This window comes from Amorphotheca resinae (assembly GCF_003019875.1).
Source record: "Amorphotheca resinae ATCC 22711 unplaced genomic scaffold M430scaffold_4, whole genome shotgun sequence".
NCBI classification, from domain to species: Eukaryota; Fungi; Ascomycota; class Leotiomycetes; order Helotiales; family Amorphothecaceae; genus Amorphotheca; species Amorphotheca resinae.
Genome location: NW_020194474.1, coordinates 580,112 through 599,485, shown reverse-complemented (window position 1 = coordinate 599,485; position 19,374 = coordinate 580,112). Strand labels below are relative to the sequence as shown.

General features: G+C 51.0%; 7 protein-coding genes across 7 annotated transcripts; 3 read left to right on the top strand and 4 right to left on the bottom strand.

Moving 5' to 3' along the window:
• Positions 1–245: 245 nt before the first annotated feature.
• M430DRAFT_98937 (hypothetical protein) lies at positions 246–2,043 on the top strand (the record flags this gene model as incomplete). Its single annotated transcript, XM_024870152.1, has 3 exons — positions 246–364; positions 427–626; positions 680–2,043. 3 exons carry the CDS (start codon positions 246–248, stop codon positions 2,041–2,043), a joined length of 1,683 nt encoding a protein of 560 aa, XP_024722195.1.
• Positions 2,044–2,122: 79 nt separating this feature from the next.
• On the top strand, positions 2,123–2,560 carry M430DRAFT_220259 (hypothetical protein). Its single transcript, XM_024864621.1, has one exon. It carries the CDS (start codon positions 2,203–2,205, stop codon positions 2,437–2,439), a length of 237 nt encoding a protein of 78 aa, XP_024722194.1. The 5' UTR covers positions 2,123–2,202; the 3' UTR covers positions 2,440–2,560.
• M430DRAFT_118121 (hypothetical protein) lies at positions 2,467–3,986 on the bottom strand. The gene is made up of 3 exons (XM_024861694.1): positions 3,802–3,986; positions 2,908–3,753; positions 2,467–2,855 (listed from the first exon to the last, which is right to left on the bottom strand). Exons 1-3 carry the CDS (start codon positions 3,845–3,847, stop codon positions 2,683–2,685), a joined length of 1,065 nt encoding a protein of 354 aa, XP_024722193.1. The 5' UTR covers positions 3,848–3,986; the 3' UTR covers positions 2,467–2,682.
• Positions 3,987–4,153: 167 nt separating this feature from the next.
• On the top strand, positions 4,154–6,401 carry M430DRAFT_99649 (hypothetical protein; the record flags this gene model as incomplete). Its single annotated transcript, XM_024870205.1, has 2 exons — positions 4,154–4,942; positions 5,037–6,401. The coding sequence occupies 2 exons, from the start codon at positions 4,154–4,156 to the stop codon at positions 6,399–6,401; spliced, it is 2,154 nt and encodes a 717-aa protein (XP_024722192.1).
• A 1,126-nt stretch (positions 6,402–7,527) lies between these two features.
• On the bottom strand, positions 7,528–9,557 carry M430DRAFT_49213 (hypothetical protein; the record flags this gene model as incomplete). The annotated part of the gene is made up of 4 exons (XM_024868055.1): positions 7,528–7,921; positions 7,977–8,358; positions 8,409–8,708; positions 8,765–9,557. The coding sequence occupies 4 exons, from the start codon at positions 9,555–9,557 to the stop codon at positions 7,528–7,530; spliced, it is 1,869 nt and encodes a 622-aa protein (XP_024722191.1).
• Positions 9,558–12,258: 2,701 nt separating this feature from the next.
• M430DRAFT_26563 (hypothetical protein) lies at positions 12,259–15,916 on the bottom strand (the record flags this gene model as incomplete). The annotated part of the gene is made up of 3 exons (XM_024865420.1): positions 12,259–12,697; positions 12,757–15,733; positions 15,793–15,916. The coding sequence occupies 3 exons, from the start codon at positions 15,914–15,916 to the stop codon at positions 12,259–12,261; spliced, it is 3,540 nt and encodes a 1,179-aa protein (XP_024722190.1).
• Positions 15,917–18,312: 2,396 nt separating this feature from the next.
• Positions 18,313–19,080, bottom strand: M430DRAFT_40825 (hypothetical protein). The gene is made up of 2 exons (XM_024867434.1): positions 18,807–19,080; positions 18,313–18,749 (listed from the first exon to the last, which is right to left on the bottom strand). The coding sequence occupies exons 1-2, from the start codon at positions 18,909–18,911 to the stop codon at positions 18,525–18,527; spliced, it is 330 nt and encodes a 109-aa protein (XP_024722189.1). The 5' UTR covers positions 18,912–19,080; the 3' UTR covers positions 18,313–18,524.
• Positions 19,081–19,374: the final 294 nt, after the last annotated feature.

The window sequence follows — 19,374 nt, the reverse complement described above, 5'->3', positions numbered from 1 at the left end:
AGCCGTCCCATTTACAGGTCAAACTTAGCAGTGTACGAGACAAGTTTCGACAGGCCCATCATCGTCTCTCTACTAAGTTTCGAAGGTCTCGGAAATACGATTCTGAGGCTACCACTTCACCGTCCATTGACCAACCAGACCAATGTTTTTCTCACAATAATTCAATCCCACCACAGATCTCCTTCTCCTCTCAACCAAGCATAAGCACCACATCTCGTGCAGCCATGGATGGATCTGCAGATAGGATGTTTGGATGGACTCCAAAGACCAGAAGTCCCACTAATGTCTCAGCAATCTTTGTTCATGCTGGTGCAGGCTATCATAGCACTGCTAATGAACATATTCACCTTGGTGCTTGCAATGAGTACGTTAATCATGCTACACAAGCTACATTCTAGCTTGTATTTCTTACTAAGTTGCGTTTAGTGCTGCCCGCATGGCAATGCGAATTCTCAAAGCTGGCGGCACCGCTGTTGATGCTGTTGAAGCTGCGATCAAGGTCCTCGAAGATAAGGAAATTACAAACGCAGGATATGGAAGCAACTTGTCCATTGACGGGGTTGTTGAATGCGATGCGACCATTGTCGACCACTTGGGAAGGAGTGGAGCTTGTGGAGCAACGGCTCGTATGTTTCGTGCCCTATTCTTGTCATGAACTCTCTAATGCCTATAATTATAGAAATCAGGAACCCAATCAATCTGGCTCGAGCGATCCTCGAAATGTCAAGCAAACCGCTATCTCTACGAAGAGTTCCACCAAATCTTCTAGTAGGCCAAGGAGCTACTGATTTCGCATGGGAGCAGGGCATCCCGGTGGTTCCCCATGACATGGTAGTCTCGAGGAATGCTAGAGACCGGTATGTGCGATGGAAGGATGATTTACGCCGTGCGGAAGGAGGTGGGATGACACCAGGCAACTCCAGTAGCCAGGGTGGACCCGATGAAGCCTTGGATATGGAGTATGAAGAACGTGTACGGAACAAACAACGCCGAGACCACACCAATGCTATCATGAATGGTACTTGGAATGAAGGACAGCCTGACTCTCCTCAGCCGTCGTCACCCGCCCGAGATGTGAGCTCCCAAGACCTCCGGTATCCAGCCGTTCGCCGCTCTCCAAGTCCCTCGCAATACGGTGATCGAACATACATCAACGCCAATTCACCGACACGAGGCTTCCCTCAATCTACCCCTAGCCCTCCCCCCAAGCGCACACGTTATGCAAGTCAAGCGAAGGATGGGCAGGCGCGTACACACTCGTTACTCGGTCCGAGTTCTAGTGGTCACAATGTTTATAAAGGTTCTCCAGATGCTGGCATGACGACGGGAGAGGTCACAAAGTCTACGCAGAACAGACCTGGTAGCAGTGATGGGCCTGTTTCACCAGGCATCGAATCGAGTATTCTCTACCCACCCCTTGCATTCTCTCAAGAGGGGACGGCAGAATCGCCCTCAAAAATCTTCGCAAGAGAGAGTGATGAGGATTTGATTACAGACACTGTTGGTGCTATTGCAATAGATATGTTTGGTCATATTGCCGCAGGTTCGTCTTCTGGTGGAATTGGTATGAAACATCGTGGCAGAGTTGGACCAGCTGCTCTTGTCGGAATCGGCACTGCTGTAATTCCTGCCGACGTGGATGATGAAGATCAGATCAGTGTTGCTGCAGTTACAAGTGGCACGGGTGAGCACATGGCTACGACTATGGCCTCTCAGAAGTGCGCAGAAAGATTATATCACAACACTAGGCGAGCTGTGGGTGGCACTGATATTCAAGCCACTGAGGAAGAAGCCATGGAATCATTCGTACAGGCCGATTTCATGGGCCACCCGGGAGTCAGAGAGAGCAACTCAGCAGGCGCAATCGGTATCATGGCCGTCAAGAAGACATCTTACGGTTACTTCCTTCACTTTGCCCACAACACCGATTCTTTTGCTCTTGCTTCTATGCACTCGAACGAGAAAGATGCAAAACTGGTCATGTCACGGATCGGAGAGCAGGGCCGAGTTGTCCAGGGTGGTCGAAAGATACGTCTTGATTGAGGGCGTGTATTTGGTCTATCAAGTTACTTGATGGCATCTTTTGCCGACTGAAAAGATTGAGATTTCTTTGCACGGCCGATTTTCTGATTCCTTTTCTGTGGCTTCGTGTCCCACAGAGCATGCCGCTTTGCGAAATGCGCTCATGATTTACGAATTCATATGGATACCAAGGCTGCTGCTGCATGGGAATGGTGTTGGCCATTTGGTCCTGGAGCGTGGCTCGACGAGAGAGCGAATTCCCACTGTGCTTGGAAATCCCAAGTAACTTTGCATGAGAGACAAGGATGGATAGATTGCATAGCGTGTGTGGCACAGCCATTGCATCCGGGTGTGTACTGGGAGGTAATCCTACGTAGAAACCTAATACCCGATTCTCGAAACTTGATTGATGAGTGAGCTCCGTTGTGACAATTGAACTTGCTTGGACAGAAGTATTGCAATTTTTGCTGCAGGAAAGATGCCCTTGCAATTAGTCATTACTTTGTTATATTGAGGCCGAATCCCCTTTCACCTGTATCAAGGCACCAGCATACAAGATCTAGCGCAATTGTACTTGTTGCACAAGATTGAGAGCCTGGCTAAGTAAACCACGGCCAGAGTCTATAATTTTGGGTGCAGATAATCCAATGTATTGACAGGCTATTCGCCAGGAGCTGGTGTACCTCTCGCGCTTCCAGTCTCCGCTCCTCCATTTAACTTTCTTCTTTTCTTCTTCTTCCTGGGGACAGTAGCAGGTTTTGCGCCGTAGTCTCCTAGCGCCAAGTGCGTGGAGCAGGTTAGGCATATAGCCCCTTCCGGGGGAGAGCAGAAAACTGTGTCCGACAATCAGTATTTGACCAAGAAGCGAGAGAGAGGACAACATACTGCTCAAACAGATGCTGCAGACAAACCCCACATCTACGACTCTTCTGTGGCAGAAGCAAGCTGCCCTGAAATCAACCACCTCCTGCGTTGGAGAAACCAGATGTTTCCTGCTCATCTGGTCCGGCAGGAACGCCATCATGAGATACTGTAATAAACCCTGAGGATTTCGCAAATGCATGTAGATCCCCTTTGTAGCATCCGAAGCCTGCTGCAGAAAGACCGTGTCTCCAGCCAGCTTCAATATGTCAATAGGTATCTGCAGACGTTGAGCAGCGAACGTGGTGTTCATGATTGGAATGTACTGGTGTGCCAGATCTCCCGAGACAGAGACGACCAGGATGCGGCTTTGGAGACCTATTGGTAGTGTTTCTGTATTTTCAAGGGCTGTTGGGGCAGGCCTTGAGGATGTATCTGGGTCGGAGAATTTTACGGTGGCTTTGTTTATGTAGGAGAGCGCGAGGGTAAGAGCTCCAGCCATCTGAGTGGTGCTGGTTGTAGAGATATCGTTTTCGGTGGTGGTCTGTATGAGATTACGAAGAGAGGCAAGAAGACTGTTTTCGATAAGGGCAAAGGGTCGATATTTATTTGCATCGTCGAGGTTGGTTGGACCGCTCTCCCCCATATCGACGTCTTCGGAAACCGAAGGAGGACGTGGGTAGAGCCATACTGCTCGGTGGCTATGGCTGGCTATAACAGCGACCTGATTTGCATTGTTTACTGCCAGATGCGCATTTATGAAAACGAGGAGGTTTGCTATAGCCTTCGAGAGGGGGAGAGTTGAGGAGAGGAGGGCCCAGGCATGGGGATTTGTATCGAGGACTATAACCAGCAGGGACGGCGTAGGTCCTAGAATTTGTCAGATCGAAAACTTGGGACTTGGAGCCAGCAACTAACCTTCGATTGCACGCTCATAATGATCTGAGCCATCTACCGCGTTCATATTGGAGGCATATCAGGCTTGACTGGCGAAGTCATCAGACGAACCAGCAGCATTGACTGGGATCAGCCGTCTTAACGTCTTCAGCTTATTTCAGAAGATTGGTGGTACATTTGTTGTTGCCGTGGTAGGCATCTTGAGCATTCGAATCGTCAATCAGAACGCTTCCCGTTTTCGAGAAATGCGAGTTAGGCCCAAGCTGGTTGACGCCTGTTCACGTGATCCAATAAACCACTCTAATCGCGATTACATCGACAACTCTCCAGCAACATCATATCGCCACGATTGCACTTTATTGAGTGTACCGAGATGTCTTCCCAGAAGACCACCAATGACGGGGTAGATGCCAGCGTCCCGGCATCTCTTGGTGCTGGAGTACACAAGAATGCCTCTCTGGAAGATCAGACATTGTTGCTCCTCGCCCGCTTGATGGAGGGAGGGCAAGAGGACGAGGAGACTTGCAGAGAACTGAATACCCTCACAAAGCTACTAAGTGATGATTCTGAAGAGGAAACCAGATCCCCACAACCACACAAACCACTTCACGAGTTGATGGATGCCGACTGCGTGGAGACTCTCCTAGGCTATCTTGACATGAGGCAATCGCCAACTGTTCGGGGTCACGCGACTTTGGCTACATCAGCATACTTGAAGGCGTCCGGCGAGCAGGGCGTCGAGTATCTGTCAAACTTCTTCTATTCACGAGTGGGCAAGGCCACCTATGATGATTTCATATTTGCCTTCTCCGTTGCGGCATGCATATTCCCAGTGGTTCCAGATGTCATAGCCACGCTTTTCTTGAGTGAGGGATTCGTTTCTAGCCTTGGGCCTTTAATGGAGAGAAAATGGAAGAGCAAGAAGGTTGAACAGGCTGCCTTGGAGATGTTGAATGCAGCATGTATGAACACCCCTTGCCGTGAGGCGATCCGGAAGTACTGTACAGAGTGGCTGGAGAAAATCGTCAGTGATGTCCCTGCAGCGCCTGTCAATGTACCATCGCCCGAGAGACATCTTGTTGCCGAAGATGGGCCCATTCAACAGCGGATTCATTCTGAGAAGGTTAGAAATCTAGCCGCGGTTGTCTTGGCAAAGCTCCAGGTAGGTGGCATCAGCCTAGTTCTCAATCTTCCCGGTCTATGAACTGTTGTGAGTCTGATATGCTTAAGGATTCTGACTGACTTCAGGAATGAAGGCTGTCCCTTCCACCCCCAGTGACGGAACAGAGGAAAGGATCCAGCCGGCTACGACAAGCATGGAGGACCTCTCATTCATGTTCAAGAATATGCTCACTGCAGACTCTTCTCAGCAGAGCTCAATAGAGGGCTTAGCATACGCTTCCCTGCAGCCCAAGGTCAAAGAGGATCTAGCATCCGATAAATCATTTTTGAAGAATCTGGTTGCGGCGCTGAAAGAAGCGCCTGCAAAATCTCCTGCAACATATGGAGCGCTCAGCATCTTGGTCAATCTCACTACTTATATGCCAGCGCTATCAGAAGAGCAGAAGCGTATGACCCAGCTTAAGGCATACGCGAACGCATCCAAATCCACCGCGAAGCCGGACCCTCTTAATGACGACGAACATGTTGCAAGAAGATGCCAGGCCGTGTTCGAAGCAGGAGTGATCCCGGTCCTCGTAACACATAGCCAGTACGGCTCAACGGCATCCTTGACCTTGGTCGTTTCAATCGTCTTCTCCCTTTCCAAAACCCCCCAGATCCGCGGTCAGATCGCCCAGCAAGGCGGGGTCAAACTCCTATTACATGCCTTCTCCACCTTCCCCTCCTCCAACACCAGCGCTCAGCGCACCACCGCTCATGCCCTCGCCCGCATCCTGATCAGCACGAACCCCACGCACGTCTTCGGCGGCTCCACGGCGCTCCCCCTCACCTCGGCCATCCGCCCGCTCCTCCTCCTCCTCACCGACGACCCCACCGTCGAGCAGCGCGACCTCCTCCCGGTCTTCGAATCCCTCCTCGCCCTCACCAACCTCGCATCCACGTCGGACAGCGCCCGCAACCCCATCATCCGGCTCGCCTTCCCGCAGCTCGAGGAGCTGCTCCTCTCCCGCAACAAGCTCGTCACGCGCGCCACGGTCGAGCTCCTCTGCAACCTCATGCTCTCGCCGGAATGCGTGGCCAAGTTCGCCGACGGCAGCAAGCCGGCCAGCCACCGTCTGCACATCCTCCTGGCGCTGGCGGACGCCGAGGACCTCGCGACGCGGCGCGCGGCCGGCGGCGCCCTCGCCTCCCTCTCCGAGTGGGACACGGCCGTGAACGCCATGCTGGAGCGCGACCGCGGCGTGGCCATCCTGCTCGCGCTCTGCCGCGAGGACTCGGAGGAGCTGCGCCATCGCGGCGTCGTGTGCGTCCTGAACGTCGTGTCGGCGCCGGCCAAGGTCGGCGAGTGGGGCGTGCGGAAGGTGAGAGAGGCCGGGGGCGTCGAGGCCTTGAAGGAGTGTCTGAAGATGAGTAGGAGTCAGGAGGTCTTGGAGATTACGGTGTTGGCGTTGCAGAAATTGATTCCTGAGGGTGGTGGTGGTGGCGGTGGGACAGAGTAGATGGGTGGTTGGCTTGGAATGTTTGATAGCGAGTGAACGAGCGTTATATGTATAGCTCTTTTGGAATGTGAAAAGAAGAAGATGATGATGATGATGGTGGTAGTTCGTGTATATATAAAGATATACTACATACGATACCTTACTCAATAACCAGCAAGCAGCACATGCACGCACCATGCACCACCCACCATGAATCATACATCATACCTACCTCCTCCCTAAAAATAGATATAGATAGACGATAAAAGCACTTGAAGAAACATAGGGATTATGCACCTTTCTCATTTACGGATTCCATTTATTTCAACTCTCTTTCTCTGATTTCATGGGTTTTTTTCGTTCCCATTCCATTTCATGCTAACCTAAGGTACCTAGGTACCTAGACCTATCCTGTATCTCATCTCCCCCTTCCCCTTCCCCTTTTCCCTCTCTCCTTCCTTCCATTTCCTCTCCTCTCCTCTCCTCTCCTTTTGTTTCCCACCCTCTCAACTATCCACTACTTCCCGCATCATTCCTTCCCTCCCCCTCACCAGCTTTCTCATTTCATTTAATGTATTAGTACTAAAGAACCTCCCAAAGGGGGGGGATCTCGAGAAAACTATAATTTCTGTCTGCGTGGTTTTAATGAGACGGGACAGATCGTTCATTCGTCGCGTCTCTCTCTCTCTCTCTCTCTCTCTCTCTTGGGAGGAGAATCAAATCAATCAAACAAGACAAGATTTCATAGACCCGGATGCTTGCTGCTTGCTGCTTGCTGCTGCTGCTGTAAAAAAAGAGAAAAAGAACCAACAAACACAACCCTGTAGAACGCCTCTTTCCCACCCGACCAATTTCCCAATCTTGCTTTGCACAAATTCTCATGTAGGGCCCATATTTACAATGCAGGAAAAAAGAGAACATGTCCAGCTGCTTTTTTTTCTCCCGGATGCGCATACAGGGGAAGATGGGGCGCGCCGCGGCAAACGCCCCCGCCTGCTCGTCTCATGCAGGAGGGACATCGAGACGAGCAACAATTCATAAAACCGCATCTGAGGAGAGCCTCCTCATAGTAAACGTACACAACACACAGACCTCGCGTCTCCATATCACTGGCAGCCGAGCTCGGAAGGGACGTCGACGAAGCGGTTTAATCATCGTACCGTCCGTTATGGAGATCCTCGTGCTGAGGCTCGTCTCCATCATGGTGGAGAGTCACCGAGTTGAACTCCTCGAATGGATCAACAACCACCTCCCCAGAGGGGGTCGCCAGACCTGAATCAAGAGGCACGCCCTTGGGCATCGTCGAAATCGCTCTCCCTCCAGAGATATCGACACTCTCGCTCTCCTTCACATTTCGGAAGTTAACCGTATCGATTCCTCGTCCTTGGTGGGGTATCATAGGTGGTTTCATGTGGCGGATCAAAGCCCATTGCGTGGTTCGGAAGAAGGGATGCCCTTTCACATCTGAAGCACCGGCACGGGCACCGAGACGACGGTTCTCATCTTTGATTAGGAGTTTTCGGATAAGGGATTTGCAGAGACTAGAGAAAGAGATTAGCGTCGATACTACTCGTACGTATATATATATGGACTGACTTTGAGATTTGAGGAGATGCAGAGTGCTCTGGGAATGGCACATCATCTCGCAGGATGTTGGCGAACGTAGCATTGCGGTTCTTGCCCTTGAAGGGTGTAGTACCGAACAGCATCTCGTAGACGAGGATCCCGAGAGTCCACCAATCCACCGCGCTTGTATGTCCACATCCCTTGATGACCTCCGGTGCAATATACTCCTCTGTCCCAACGAAGGAATTCGTTCGGAAGTTCGCTATACAGGACTTTGTGTCGATTGTGGGGAGCGAGTTCGAGTTCGTACCGTTTCGACCAGGGATCATCGTTGGTTTTCCACCGGGGTCCGACTGCTTGGACAGATCAAAGTCTGATAGCATGATATGACCAGATTGGTGGAGCAGAATATCTGCGCCTGTTAGCATTCCCCCATGACAGTTTGGGGAGGAAGAGACTTGCTCTCTGGTTTGAGATCTCTGTAGATGAATCCCATCAGATGCAGATATTCTAGCGCAGCAGTAACCTCCGCTGCGTAGAAGCGTGCATCGTCTTCCGGTATGCATTTCCCCGGCCGGGTCTGTAGCGCCCTAAAGAACTCTCCACCGCTGCAGTATTCCATGCACAGGTATAGATGGTCCTCCGACTGGAACGAGTGGTAAAGCGTAACAATGAACGGGTGGTTGCTCGTGGCCAAGATCTCCTGCTCGGCCAAGGCTCTCTTGATCTTGTTCCGCTTGATCATCTCCTTCTTGCTCAGGACTGGGAAAGGGTTAGTTGGCAGGCGCCTCCTCAAGCGGGTGAGACCAGATACATACCTTTCATGGCATAAAGCCGACTGCTCTTCTTTTCCCGCACCAAGTAGACCTTCCCGACATCTCCCTTGCCGATCAACTTGATCTTGTCGAAGCTTGATGGCCCGACCTCAACATTCCGCACCTTGATGGAATTCGAGCTGTACGTCCTCCTAAATGCGATAGTATTCCGCAGATTGGGTGGCTGCAGGGCTCCGAGTCCATCTTGCGTGGGGATTGTGAGGGTGCTGCCGTTGGACACTTGCTTATCAACCAGAGATAGCATGCTCGTGCTGGCAGTCTGGGTCATCGCCAATGGCTCCTTGCCCAGCTCAGCCGTGCCCGGTCTATCCTCACCACCTTTGCCGTTGCCGCTGGCGAAGAGGCCTTGTGCATTCGGCGCACTGGCGACCCTCCTCAGTTTCCGAGCCAGTTCCTCCTTGCGAGCTATGGTCGCCTGGTCGTTGGCACCCGACACGCCATTGACCTTCAGCGTCGGCGTGTCTGGCGGACTGGGGGGGACGGAGCCGTCATTGTGATGCCGTAACGCGGGGGGGCCCTGGTGTACGAAGTAGGGGTTCGCATGGGCGGTGGGACTGACGGCATCATCCAAGGCATTGCCCTCGCTGGCCACGGTGGTGGAGCGATTCCGTCCGCCCCCTGAGAAGAACTTGGATTGTCGGAAGGAGCTCTTGTTCTCGGCCTTGACGGCGCCGTCGTTCTTCTCGCCATTGGTGGGATTGCTGTTGATGCGGAAGAAGTTCTTGAGCTTCTGGGGGAAGTGGCTGGTGCCATTGGGGTGCTTGTTGGGGGACATGGAGAGGCCAGCGTTCCTCTTCTCGCTGGGAAGAGAGCTTTGTGGCGAGGAGTGGAAGAGAGCCGTCATCGAGGATGATGAGCAGCTGGCATGGAGCTGCCTCTCTGCCTTTGGGGAGCCGACGACGACGACGATGGGGTGAAGGGGTGATGATGACGGGGGGAGACGGAAGATGAGTGGGAAAGGAGGGTGGGGGGAGGGAGGAGAGAGAGAGAGTGAGGATGAGGAAAGGACGGTGTTGTTGATCTAGTTCGGGACTGGTTTGGAAGTTTAGCTGGCTGGGGGGGGTTGACGCGAGAGATGTAGTCTGTTGGTCTGTGGCCGGGCGGTGTCACTACTGGAGCAGAGCAAGAGCAGAGCAGAGCAGAGTAGCGCAGCGCAGAGCAAGAGCAGTAGTGATCGTGTCGTGTCGTGTCGTGTCGACTCGACTTGACCTCAATTAGTCCGTTGACGTTGGGCCGTGCTCGCGAGCGTTGCTAATCACTGCTGTTCCACCGCTAATCCGCCGCTAATCCGCTGCTAAAACGGAGGCAGGAAGAGGGGGAAGCAGGAGAGGAGGAGAGAGGAGGAAGCAAAGAGAGGGGAAAAGAGTAGTAGTAGTGTACAGTAGTAATAAGTACAGTAGTAGTTGTAGTAGTTGTAGTTGTAGTCGTCCTGAGAAGGGGGGAAACCTTGGAAAAGGGAGAGATCCGAGAGAGAGTTCGTTGGATAGATAGACGGAGAGAGGACAGAGGGAGAGAGGAAGAGTCCCCACTACTGGATGGTCACTGGGCGGCTGGCGTTGGCGGTACGGAGTCCCGCAGTCGTGCAATGGTCGTAAGCTGAGTACGTCGAAGGGAGAGTTGATGGCGATGGATGATGGATGGTGGATGGTGGATGGTGGATGGTGGATGACAGCCAGGATTAATCAATGTAATCAATGCAGAGAGGATCCTCTCGTGAGCCTCAACAAAGGACGAGTAAGGGCCTGATGGAGGTTCTCCGTCGTCAAAAAGGGGCGCGCGCTCTGAGAGGAACGACTCGACTCGACTCGACTCGCCTGGACGCGGCAGAGCGACAGGAAATATTGGACTGCTACAGATATATGATATATGATATTAAAGGTACATTGTTGTTATCTCTCTTTTGTCCTTTCTCCTTCTCCTTCTTGCGATGCTTGGTAATACTAATACCCGACCTGTGTATCAATCATTATCGTATCGTATCATCGTGTATGTCCTTGGCCTTGGCCCTTCGCAATCAACTTCGCCATCAACGGCCCCCACCCGTCTTCGTCTTTAGCTCCGCCTGTCCCAACTCTCCTTTTGCCTCTTCCCTCCTTGGCTGTGTATGATACCATCTTCTTCCATTCTTCTTCCATCATTCTTCTTCTTCTTTTCTTCTTCTTCCTTCCACCAAGCCTCTTCATCCTCCTGAAAGATAATTCAAAACAGTTGTTCCCAAAATATACATAATCTATCTTCACGACGGCCATTCGCCAATCCCCCTTTCCCACTGCGCATATGCGGCTGGCTCCCCCTGCCACATCTCATACCTACGCGGCGGGTCTCTACGGAGTATGGTTTCATCAGAGAGGGACGGCCGCCAGAGTCCAGACTGCCAGAGCCACACCACGGGCCATATTATCCATATTATTCTAGATGCGACGTGCCACGCGCTTCCTTTCCCTCGTCCCGATCCTGTCCTGTCCACTCCGTACGGAGTAGTCTTTGCGGCTTTGGCCTGATGCAGTGATGAGCCACCACCAATCCTCCTTCTACCTTACTGTGTGCCCATCGCATTATTCCCGCTGCTCTCCGGTCCATTCAACGTGGCAACGTATACTATCTACAGTCCCTCTCTTAGAATAGTATTAATTCCTCTCGCCCCTGCACTGCAACGCAACACACACAACGCCCCAAGATAATAAAGAGAATCCCTCGCATCTTCCGTACTCCGTACATACTACACACTATGCCGCGTGCTGACTGTGCAGCGGCCCTGGTCGCCATGTATCCCTGCCGCCATGCCTTGAATTCCTTGATTCGTTTTGGATCGTCTATCGTCACTATCGTCCCGGCCCTGCGCAGTAGTACGGAATCCCTCTGCATTGCATCATAGTACCACTTACCGTTACCGTAACCTCCATCGTGTGCCCACTTCACCACCCTTCACCGCAGACCATCTATGTAGAGAAAACTTCTTTTTTATTATCACTATTGTCTTTAGAGAGTATACCGAGCATTCCTCCCTCCGCGAACATACCCTCGTTTCTGCGCCCCTACTTTCCCTCGGGAGATGCATGCCCAGATCATCATGAAGGCCCAGAAGCCACCCATCAACCCTCAAATATCCCCATAGCAGCCCCCCATTGCGGAGAGGAAAAGAAAGCGAGAGGAGATAAGGCCAATATAATCATACACGCGGTACCAACAATACAACAGCTTCCAGCATTCCGCGCTTCGCAATCCGGAGAGATAAGGTTTGGACGAGCCAGATAAAGAGGAAGAAGAGGAAGCACGTGCGACCAATGCCAACAACCGTGCCGGCCCACCCATGGTAGTACTCTGCAAATTTCAGTTGTGGAAGGAGGAATAGAGCAGCAAAAGTAAAGCATAAAGGTCCGATGGATATTTTCGAATAGCTTTCGATCGGCTAGTAAGAGGTTGACAAGCCCTACGCAAAGCTTCCTAGATAAAAGGCCGACTTGATAAGAGGCAATCTACCAGTCGGAGCCCATGACAGGACCAGTGGCAGTGGTGTTGGCATTCCATCCCTGCTCAATGACCTTCTTGTCCCCGTCCACCTTTCGAGAAAGATAACGCTTGTATACTTCAGTGCCCAATGTGTCCGTCGACGGTCGAACGGGAGATCGGTCACGATTGAGAGGGCGATTCTCGGGCAAGAAGTTGGAGGCAATGAGCGGGACAATGCCATCAATAGAGGACGTTGGCTGCTCTACCTTCGACGTCTGATGCTCACCATCACGCCCTGGACTATGGAACATAGCTGGAGCCAGAGAAGCAGCTGCCGAGCCGCGATATTGGGGCAGGTAACCCTGAGCAGTTGCAGAGGAGACCGTTCCTAAAGCCGGGGCTGCCATGGCTATCTGAGCAGTATTTCTCAACATATTGTGCAAGAAGAGGTTGTGTTGCTCCGAGCTGAATATATTGTTAGTCCGGACTACAGACAGGAGGCAAGGGATGGTAAATAGTCTCACCTGCTTGAACTTGCTGTATAGTCAATAAAGCCAGTCTTATCCGCATGCTTTGGCGACTCATTTTTGGCCGTCTGAGTTGGACGGATCTCGATGGTCGATTCTTTACTATCTGCTCCTTTCTTCAGTTGAACAGGAGTGACGAGCTCAGTTGAGCGCCATTGAGCATAATGAGTAGGGGCTCCCCACGAATCCAAGGTTCCAGTTTCATCATCTTCATCTTCCTTGTCTACATTCGATCTGGTGTCCTCGGGAGTGATAGGCATCTCCTCTCCCTTGCTGGAACCCAACCTAAATTGGCTGGCACCTAGGCGTGGTGGAGTTGGAGACTTGTAGCCGGGAACACCGGGCTCAAGAAACAGGTTGGAGAAGTCATCGTCCTGGGTAACGTTGGTCTTCTTATCCCCAGCCGGCTGCATTACTAGCTGAAACGCAGAATCTTCCTTCGGGGTGGCATGCATCGCGTCCTCTTTGCTGGAGTTCAACCCAAATTGGCTTGCAGCTGGGCGTGGTGGCGTTGGAGATTTGTAACCGGGAACACCGGGCTCAAGAAACAAGTTGGAGAAGTCATCGGCCTGAGTAACATTGGCCTTTTGATCCATAGCCGCCTGCATCGCCAGCTTGAGTGCAGCATCTTGGGAGTCATGGTGGTCTGCTGACGATCCAGGAACGGTGGAAGCTTCATACTTATGCCCAGATGGTCTCCGTGAAGGAGGTCGGAAGTCGATGTTAATATTCTCCAAGGGTGCCCGAGTTGGAGTCGCGGTTACAGTCGGGGCACCGTGCTTTGGGCGACTTGGAGGTGTCTTGTACCCAGATTGTTCTGGAACCGTGAAGAGCTTCTCGAAATCAAGCGGGGCAGGAGTAGAGTGACGATTAGCATCAGATTTGTTGGCTGGAGAGTCAGAAGCTGGACGAATTGTTTCCTTTACAGGAGAAGGAGGGTAGAAATCCTTTCCATCAAACTTTGGCAGACTTCCATAGGCCGAGCGGGGAGCCTTACCCCAATACAGATACCTCGCGCGGATTTCCTCATCGGTTAGTGGTCGAGGATAAAGAAGATCAGATGCTCGAGCCTCGCTGGCTTGCACTCCTTGCGGCAGAGTGCCAACTAGATAAGGCACGGGGGAGGTCCCTGGTACGATTGAAGAGTTGAATGCTGCATGCTGCCCATGTATGGTATGAAATCGCTGAAAGCTAACTGGCAAGCCATCATGCTGAGTGTAGATGGATGGATCGTGGATAGTATGTGCCCTTGAGAGGGTTGCATGGCCAGTCCCAGTGGTCGTTGTCGGATAGGTGGGATGACTCCAGTCAGTGATTCGACCCTCTGTATATGTTTGGCTATCCAACGGAGCGCGATTCGCGGCAGAGTTAGGAGCAGGTCTAGCGAAAGAATTTGCTGCTACCATGGCTTGTGTTCGTGGTTGGAAGGGTGGTGCCATTGCTGCCGCAGCTGTCAACCGTGATTTGGTGACCGGTCCCGGACGATTGGACGGCTTTGATTCACTGGTTCCATCAATATCCGGGACCCCCTCAGCCTTTGTTGTCTGTACTGTTGATGATTGGGCTACAGTTTTATCCAGGGGGAGTGGTGACGTTTTTCCAACTACGCTTCCATCTTTGGCCAAAACCGATGAAGTTACCCCGCTGGACTTCTCTCCCATTTGGCGGATATCTCCACTCGCCGAATTCTTGGCTGGTTGAGAATCAAAAGCAGGTTCCATGGTACTATTGAAGAATGGGCCGATGTTTTGCTTGCGTTCATGTGCCAATTGGATCTCCAGCATAGCCTCCATCTTGGCAATGGTAGCCGTAACTTCGCTGCGCTGATTTTCCATATAGTTTTCATCAATTTGGTGCTTGTTATTCGCAATTTGATTATCGAGGAATTTGAGATGGTTGCGAAAGCCTTGAATCTGAAGCTTGGTGAGTTCAGAAACCGAAACGATGCCAGGGATTGGAAGGTATGGAGCAGGTAATGGGGCATTTTCTAGAAGAGGAGACTGGGTGCTATTCGGAATTGGCAGTGCTGGTGGTTGACCTAGGGGAGGAACCATCAGAGAACTAGGTGGATGACCCATTGGCATTGGAAGCTGAGGTAGATAGAGACCTCCTGGCGGTGGAGCAAGAGTGCCATGCGCCAAGTTGGGATTTCCAATCATGCCGAACGGGAAAGGAAGAGCATGTGGAGGCGGCTGATGTCCAGGCGGCACAGGATAGACCACATGGCCATTGAACATGAACGGCTTCGAATGATCGAATTGGCTTGGGGGCGAGATCTTGATAGGCTGTGCAGGACTTGATGGGCCGGCACCAGATTCCCCGTTAAGCGCAGGGGGGTGGCTATTTTGAGAGGAATTCTGATCGTTGCCACTGAGGACTCCGAGGTTTTGAGCCGCCATGGCTGCTAGAGCAGAACTGATTTGCGGATTGTAGTTGTAGGATGGCATGAAACCAGCTGGGAACAGCTGAGGAAATCCTGTTGGGAAACTTGTGCTGTGGAGTGAGGGAGGCGGTTGAAGGCCTGTCAATTCGATCTCAGGAAAAATCTTGCGGGGCTCAAACATGAGCTTCTCTCCGTTCCACTCAAATTGAGGCGGTGCCGTAGCCCGAGTATTTGGGACGATTCGGCCACCAGCTGTGACACGAACGTGAGTAGGTGAGACAACTGCTCTGTAGAATCTCTGGAAATTCTCTGATTGCTGAGCTGTGGTACCAGAGGGTGCCGGATGTGGTTGGGAAGAGCGATCAGAGCGATCTCGTGGACGCAGATTCCACTGAATGTGTAGAGAATCGCGATTCAGATCGGCTGCCGAGATGGCTTGGTCTTCAGTTTCTTCAGACAAACCTCCACTGCCGTGACTTTTGTTTGGATGTGCAACTTTACGTCGGTTCGTCACGTCGATAAGGCTCTCGGATTTGCAGAAATAACGCTCTGGATCGTTAAAGGCTTCTTCAGGGATTCTCAGGATTGCAGCTACAATAGTGTTGTTAATGCTAAGCTCAAAGTGAGTAAATAGGTCTATCATCACGTACCAATATCAGGATGTTTGTTCAGTTTTGCTACGACGCAGCTAACAACAGGAAGCTCACTTTTCATGCGAAGCAGTTCGTCAGCGGAATAGCGACGTGCGTTAAAGTCAGACATTGACGAAGCCATTGTGAACGCGTTGTAATCTCTCCTGGGCCAGACAGTGTTTCGCTACGAAAGCGGTGGTCGTAGCAAACTGTGAGCACTATAGGATCCCGGGCTGTGTCGCAACTTGAAGGAATGAAAGTACTCGTTTCAAGGTATTTCGTCTCGCTGAACAGGCAAATGTTGGAATGACAACTAGGAGGCAAGAAATCGAAGAGGGGGCTGCTTGTTTGGTACTAAGATAACTTGAGCTGAGGAATTCGAGCGCGAGTCGGAGAATCTGAAACTGATCAGTGACATGCAGATGATGCTACAATCAATTAGCCTCTGTAAATCAATGAATTGGTTCCCTCTAAAAGACATTGTGTGATATTGAGCGTAGGGCTGAATCCCTTTTCGGATTCTTGCTGTAGAGGCAGGCCGCTCCCTTCTTCCTCAACGCCTATCACAGTCATAGCAGTTACAAAGACAAGCCCATTGGTGCCAACTGACATGGAATAAAGGGTGGTTGAATGAGGAAGGCTTTGGGAATAGGTGCTTACTGCTGAAGAGGAGATCAACCGATCAGGCTTGGTAGACGAGGGTGTCTGACCGAGTGCAGTGCTAGCTGACACGATCAGATACCAAGTCGAGGCAATGAAGGGAGTGTGGCTACAGAATTCTGAGGTTGTTGATAGATGGAGTTGCAGTTGTCTAGGAGAGAGCTGGCGAGGTCTTGTTGCAGGATAATTGACTACCTGAGCACCTCGCTTTGGGCAAGAGCGAACAAGCGTGCCAACTTTACAGACTTGCTCAAGGAAAGCACGTATGTTCATAAGGAACGTATAGGTATTCAGAGATGGTGTTCCTACTGTGGTTTTTTCCAAGACAAAAAACGAAACTATCATTTGACTCTTGAATTCATGTTAATGTGGGCTCTTGCATGATGGTCCATCTAGTCTTCGGCAGACCCTATTCAGTACCTATAGGGTACCCTAAAGCCATGCACAGTTTGACGCCTCCTCATGATTGCGGAGATCAGCTACAGTACCTTATCTACTAGCGGATGCAATATAGGGGTGACAATACGAGTGCTGTGACGACAGGATAGAGAAAGATATGATAGGAGAATATAAAGGAAAAGTCATGGGTAGCCCCTAGACGATTGGTAGTCTAGCACTCCTTCCACAATTATCAAATATGCGTTACTTTGCTTGAGAATGCCATTCGCACGTGGAATGGCAATAGACTAGGATGGCTACAGCCATCTATCTGCTGGACGAAGGAAGAAACAAAGGCGGACGCATCCCATCACTTGGATAGGCTGGTCCTTGTCGGCAATCTTGCTGGCTGGAATATTCATATGTCGACGGTTGATTCCCTTGTTTGGCATAAGAATCTTCTAATGCTGCTGTTGCATGCTGACCTTGGCAAATCTTGAGTGTCGTCCTGGAGGCTGAAGTGTCGTCGAAGCGAGATGTTAGACCAAACTGCTTTGAGGTTGATACCTTAGGCATTTATTGTCCACGTGATCGGCCAGTAATCTTCCCGATCCCGTACCTTGGTGATCAATCGGGTTTCTCCTCACTGTTGATGTCCGACTCTAACCTCTGAATCGATCGTCATAAGAGGAAACCTTGCCCTGCCACGCCATCAGAAGCGTCTCGCTGGTACTGTAGGCTACATATCTACATTACAAGGGTCTACTGACAGCATCGAACAGAATTCTATTGTATCTCATACCTTTTGGTTCCTGCACAGCTCAGCGCTTCATGGCTCAGGCAATGCAACGATATATAACTATTTAACCTATTACAGGCTCCCATCGCAGCTGCTCGTCCTCAGTTTGACATTATGGCTATAATCCATTAGGTAATTACCATATGATTGGAACCTGTATACCCGTCGTTTCCAGGTAGGTGGCCCTTCTCATGCCCCTTGACAGCGATCCTTTGCGACTCGATTTCCTCGGTACAACTCAGCGGTCATTACAAAGCAGATCTCGATTTTGAACATGCATACAGAGAGGCTTCGATGTCTAGCATATCTCGATCGCGGAGTCTGCCAAGTTGGCGTGTCACGAGAGACCATGCTCTTAATCCACAGACGTGGCCCCCTTATTGGTCAGAAGCAGTCGCTCTATATCAAGATAATCCTGATCGACGTTGCTGATCTGGACAGACTGTCCTGGTGAGTTACTTTGGACGTATTGACACAGCTTGGTAGCTTGGATTGCAATGCCAAAGGAAATCAAGTGATTGCACAGCTCGAGCTACCAGTTCAGAAGACAACCCAACATTTTTGTCTCTTCCAATTAGATCAATCTATAGCCCTCTCCACTACATCAGCAGATCATGTTTTCCAAGTAGACCCTCCATAAACTTTTATAACACACTTTATTGAGAAGCATGATTCATGAAGACAAGTTTCGTCAGACCTAAGAGATATTGAACCTGGTGGTACCATTTGATCAAATTTGAGCTCTGTTTCCTCCCAATAAATACTTCCAAAAAGTTGAACCTGCCAGTAACTGCAAAAATAACACTGAATTTACCACTTTCTCCCCTCTCTGGACTCGCTCGACCTTCCCGCCGTCCAACCAGTTCCTTTCTGCCGTTTATGCTAGAATTCTGTGTTCAGAAGTTGATGAAGATCAAGACCATAATTCATGGGCGTCGAGCCCAAAATGTTCTGAAGTTGTTGGGAATAGCTGTGAAGGGCCGTCCTCCAAGCCCCATTCACCCTTCCCGCCGCTGGCTTCGATGGTCTCCCTGTTATTGCAGTGCAGGGAACAAGTTTCAAGATGTACTACGTACGTCTCTGGCACTCTGCTGAATGCGCCAGACAGCACCGCGGTCTCGGAGTCGCGGCCCTCTGCCTAATCAGAGTTAACTCACATATTCATGTGAATGGCAATGTCAAGTTGAGAGCTCACCAAGCAATGTGCACAAGATGCATTATTAACCCACACCCAATTCGGGCAATTATAAGTCAACCAGTATTTACACCGGTACTTGTAATAACCTCCAGTACCGCTCATTTTGGGGGGCCACTACCCGCTGGCAGTGAAGCGTTTTGATGCGCGTGAGGCGCTAGAATGTAGAACTGAGGGCTTCAGAGTTTTATACGAGCTCTCGGGCAGTATAAGGATGCCAGGGAGGTAGCTCAAGAGGCAGAAGGAAGCTCGGACCTCGAACTTTCGAAAAGCGAGGGAGATTGAATGTCGATATATATACATACCTGCTATGATATTCCAGGATCGAGAAGCCCCCGTCCATTCTGTGGCGCGAGTGCCCCAGTTCATCTTCGACTGAGGCAATCATTACTTCCCCATCACCCTTTTAGCAGTACTCTTCTCTCAGCATCCGAGAAGGGGCGTCTCTTGACAGACTCTAAGGAGCTGGGGTCTGATCCCATTGTTATCAATGAATATCAACCCAAGGTTCTAGACGCATGACATGCATACATCTGCACTGATTATGTGCCCGCATACATGCTCTGGC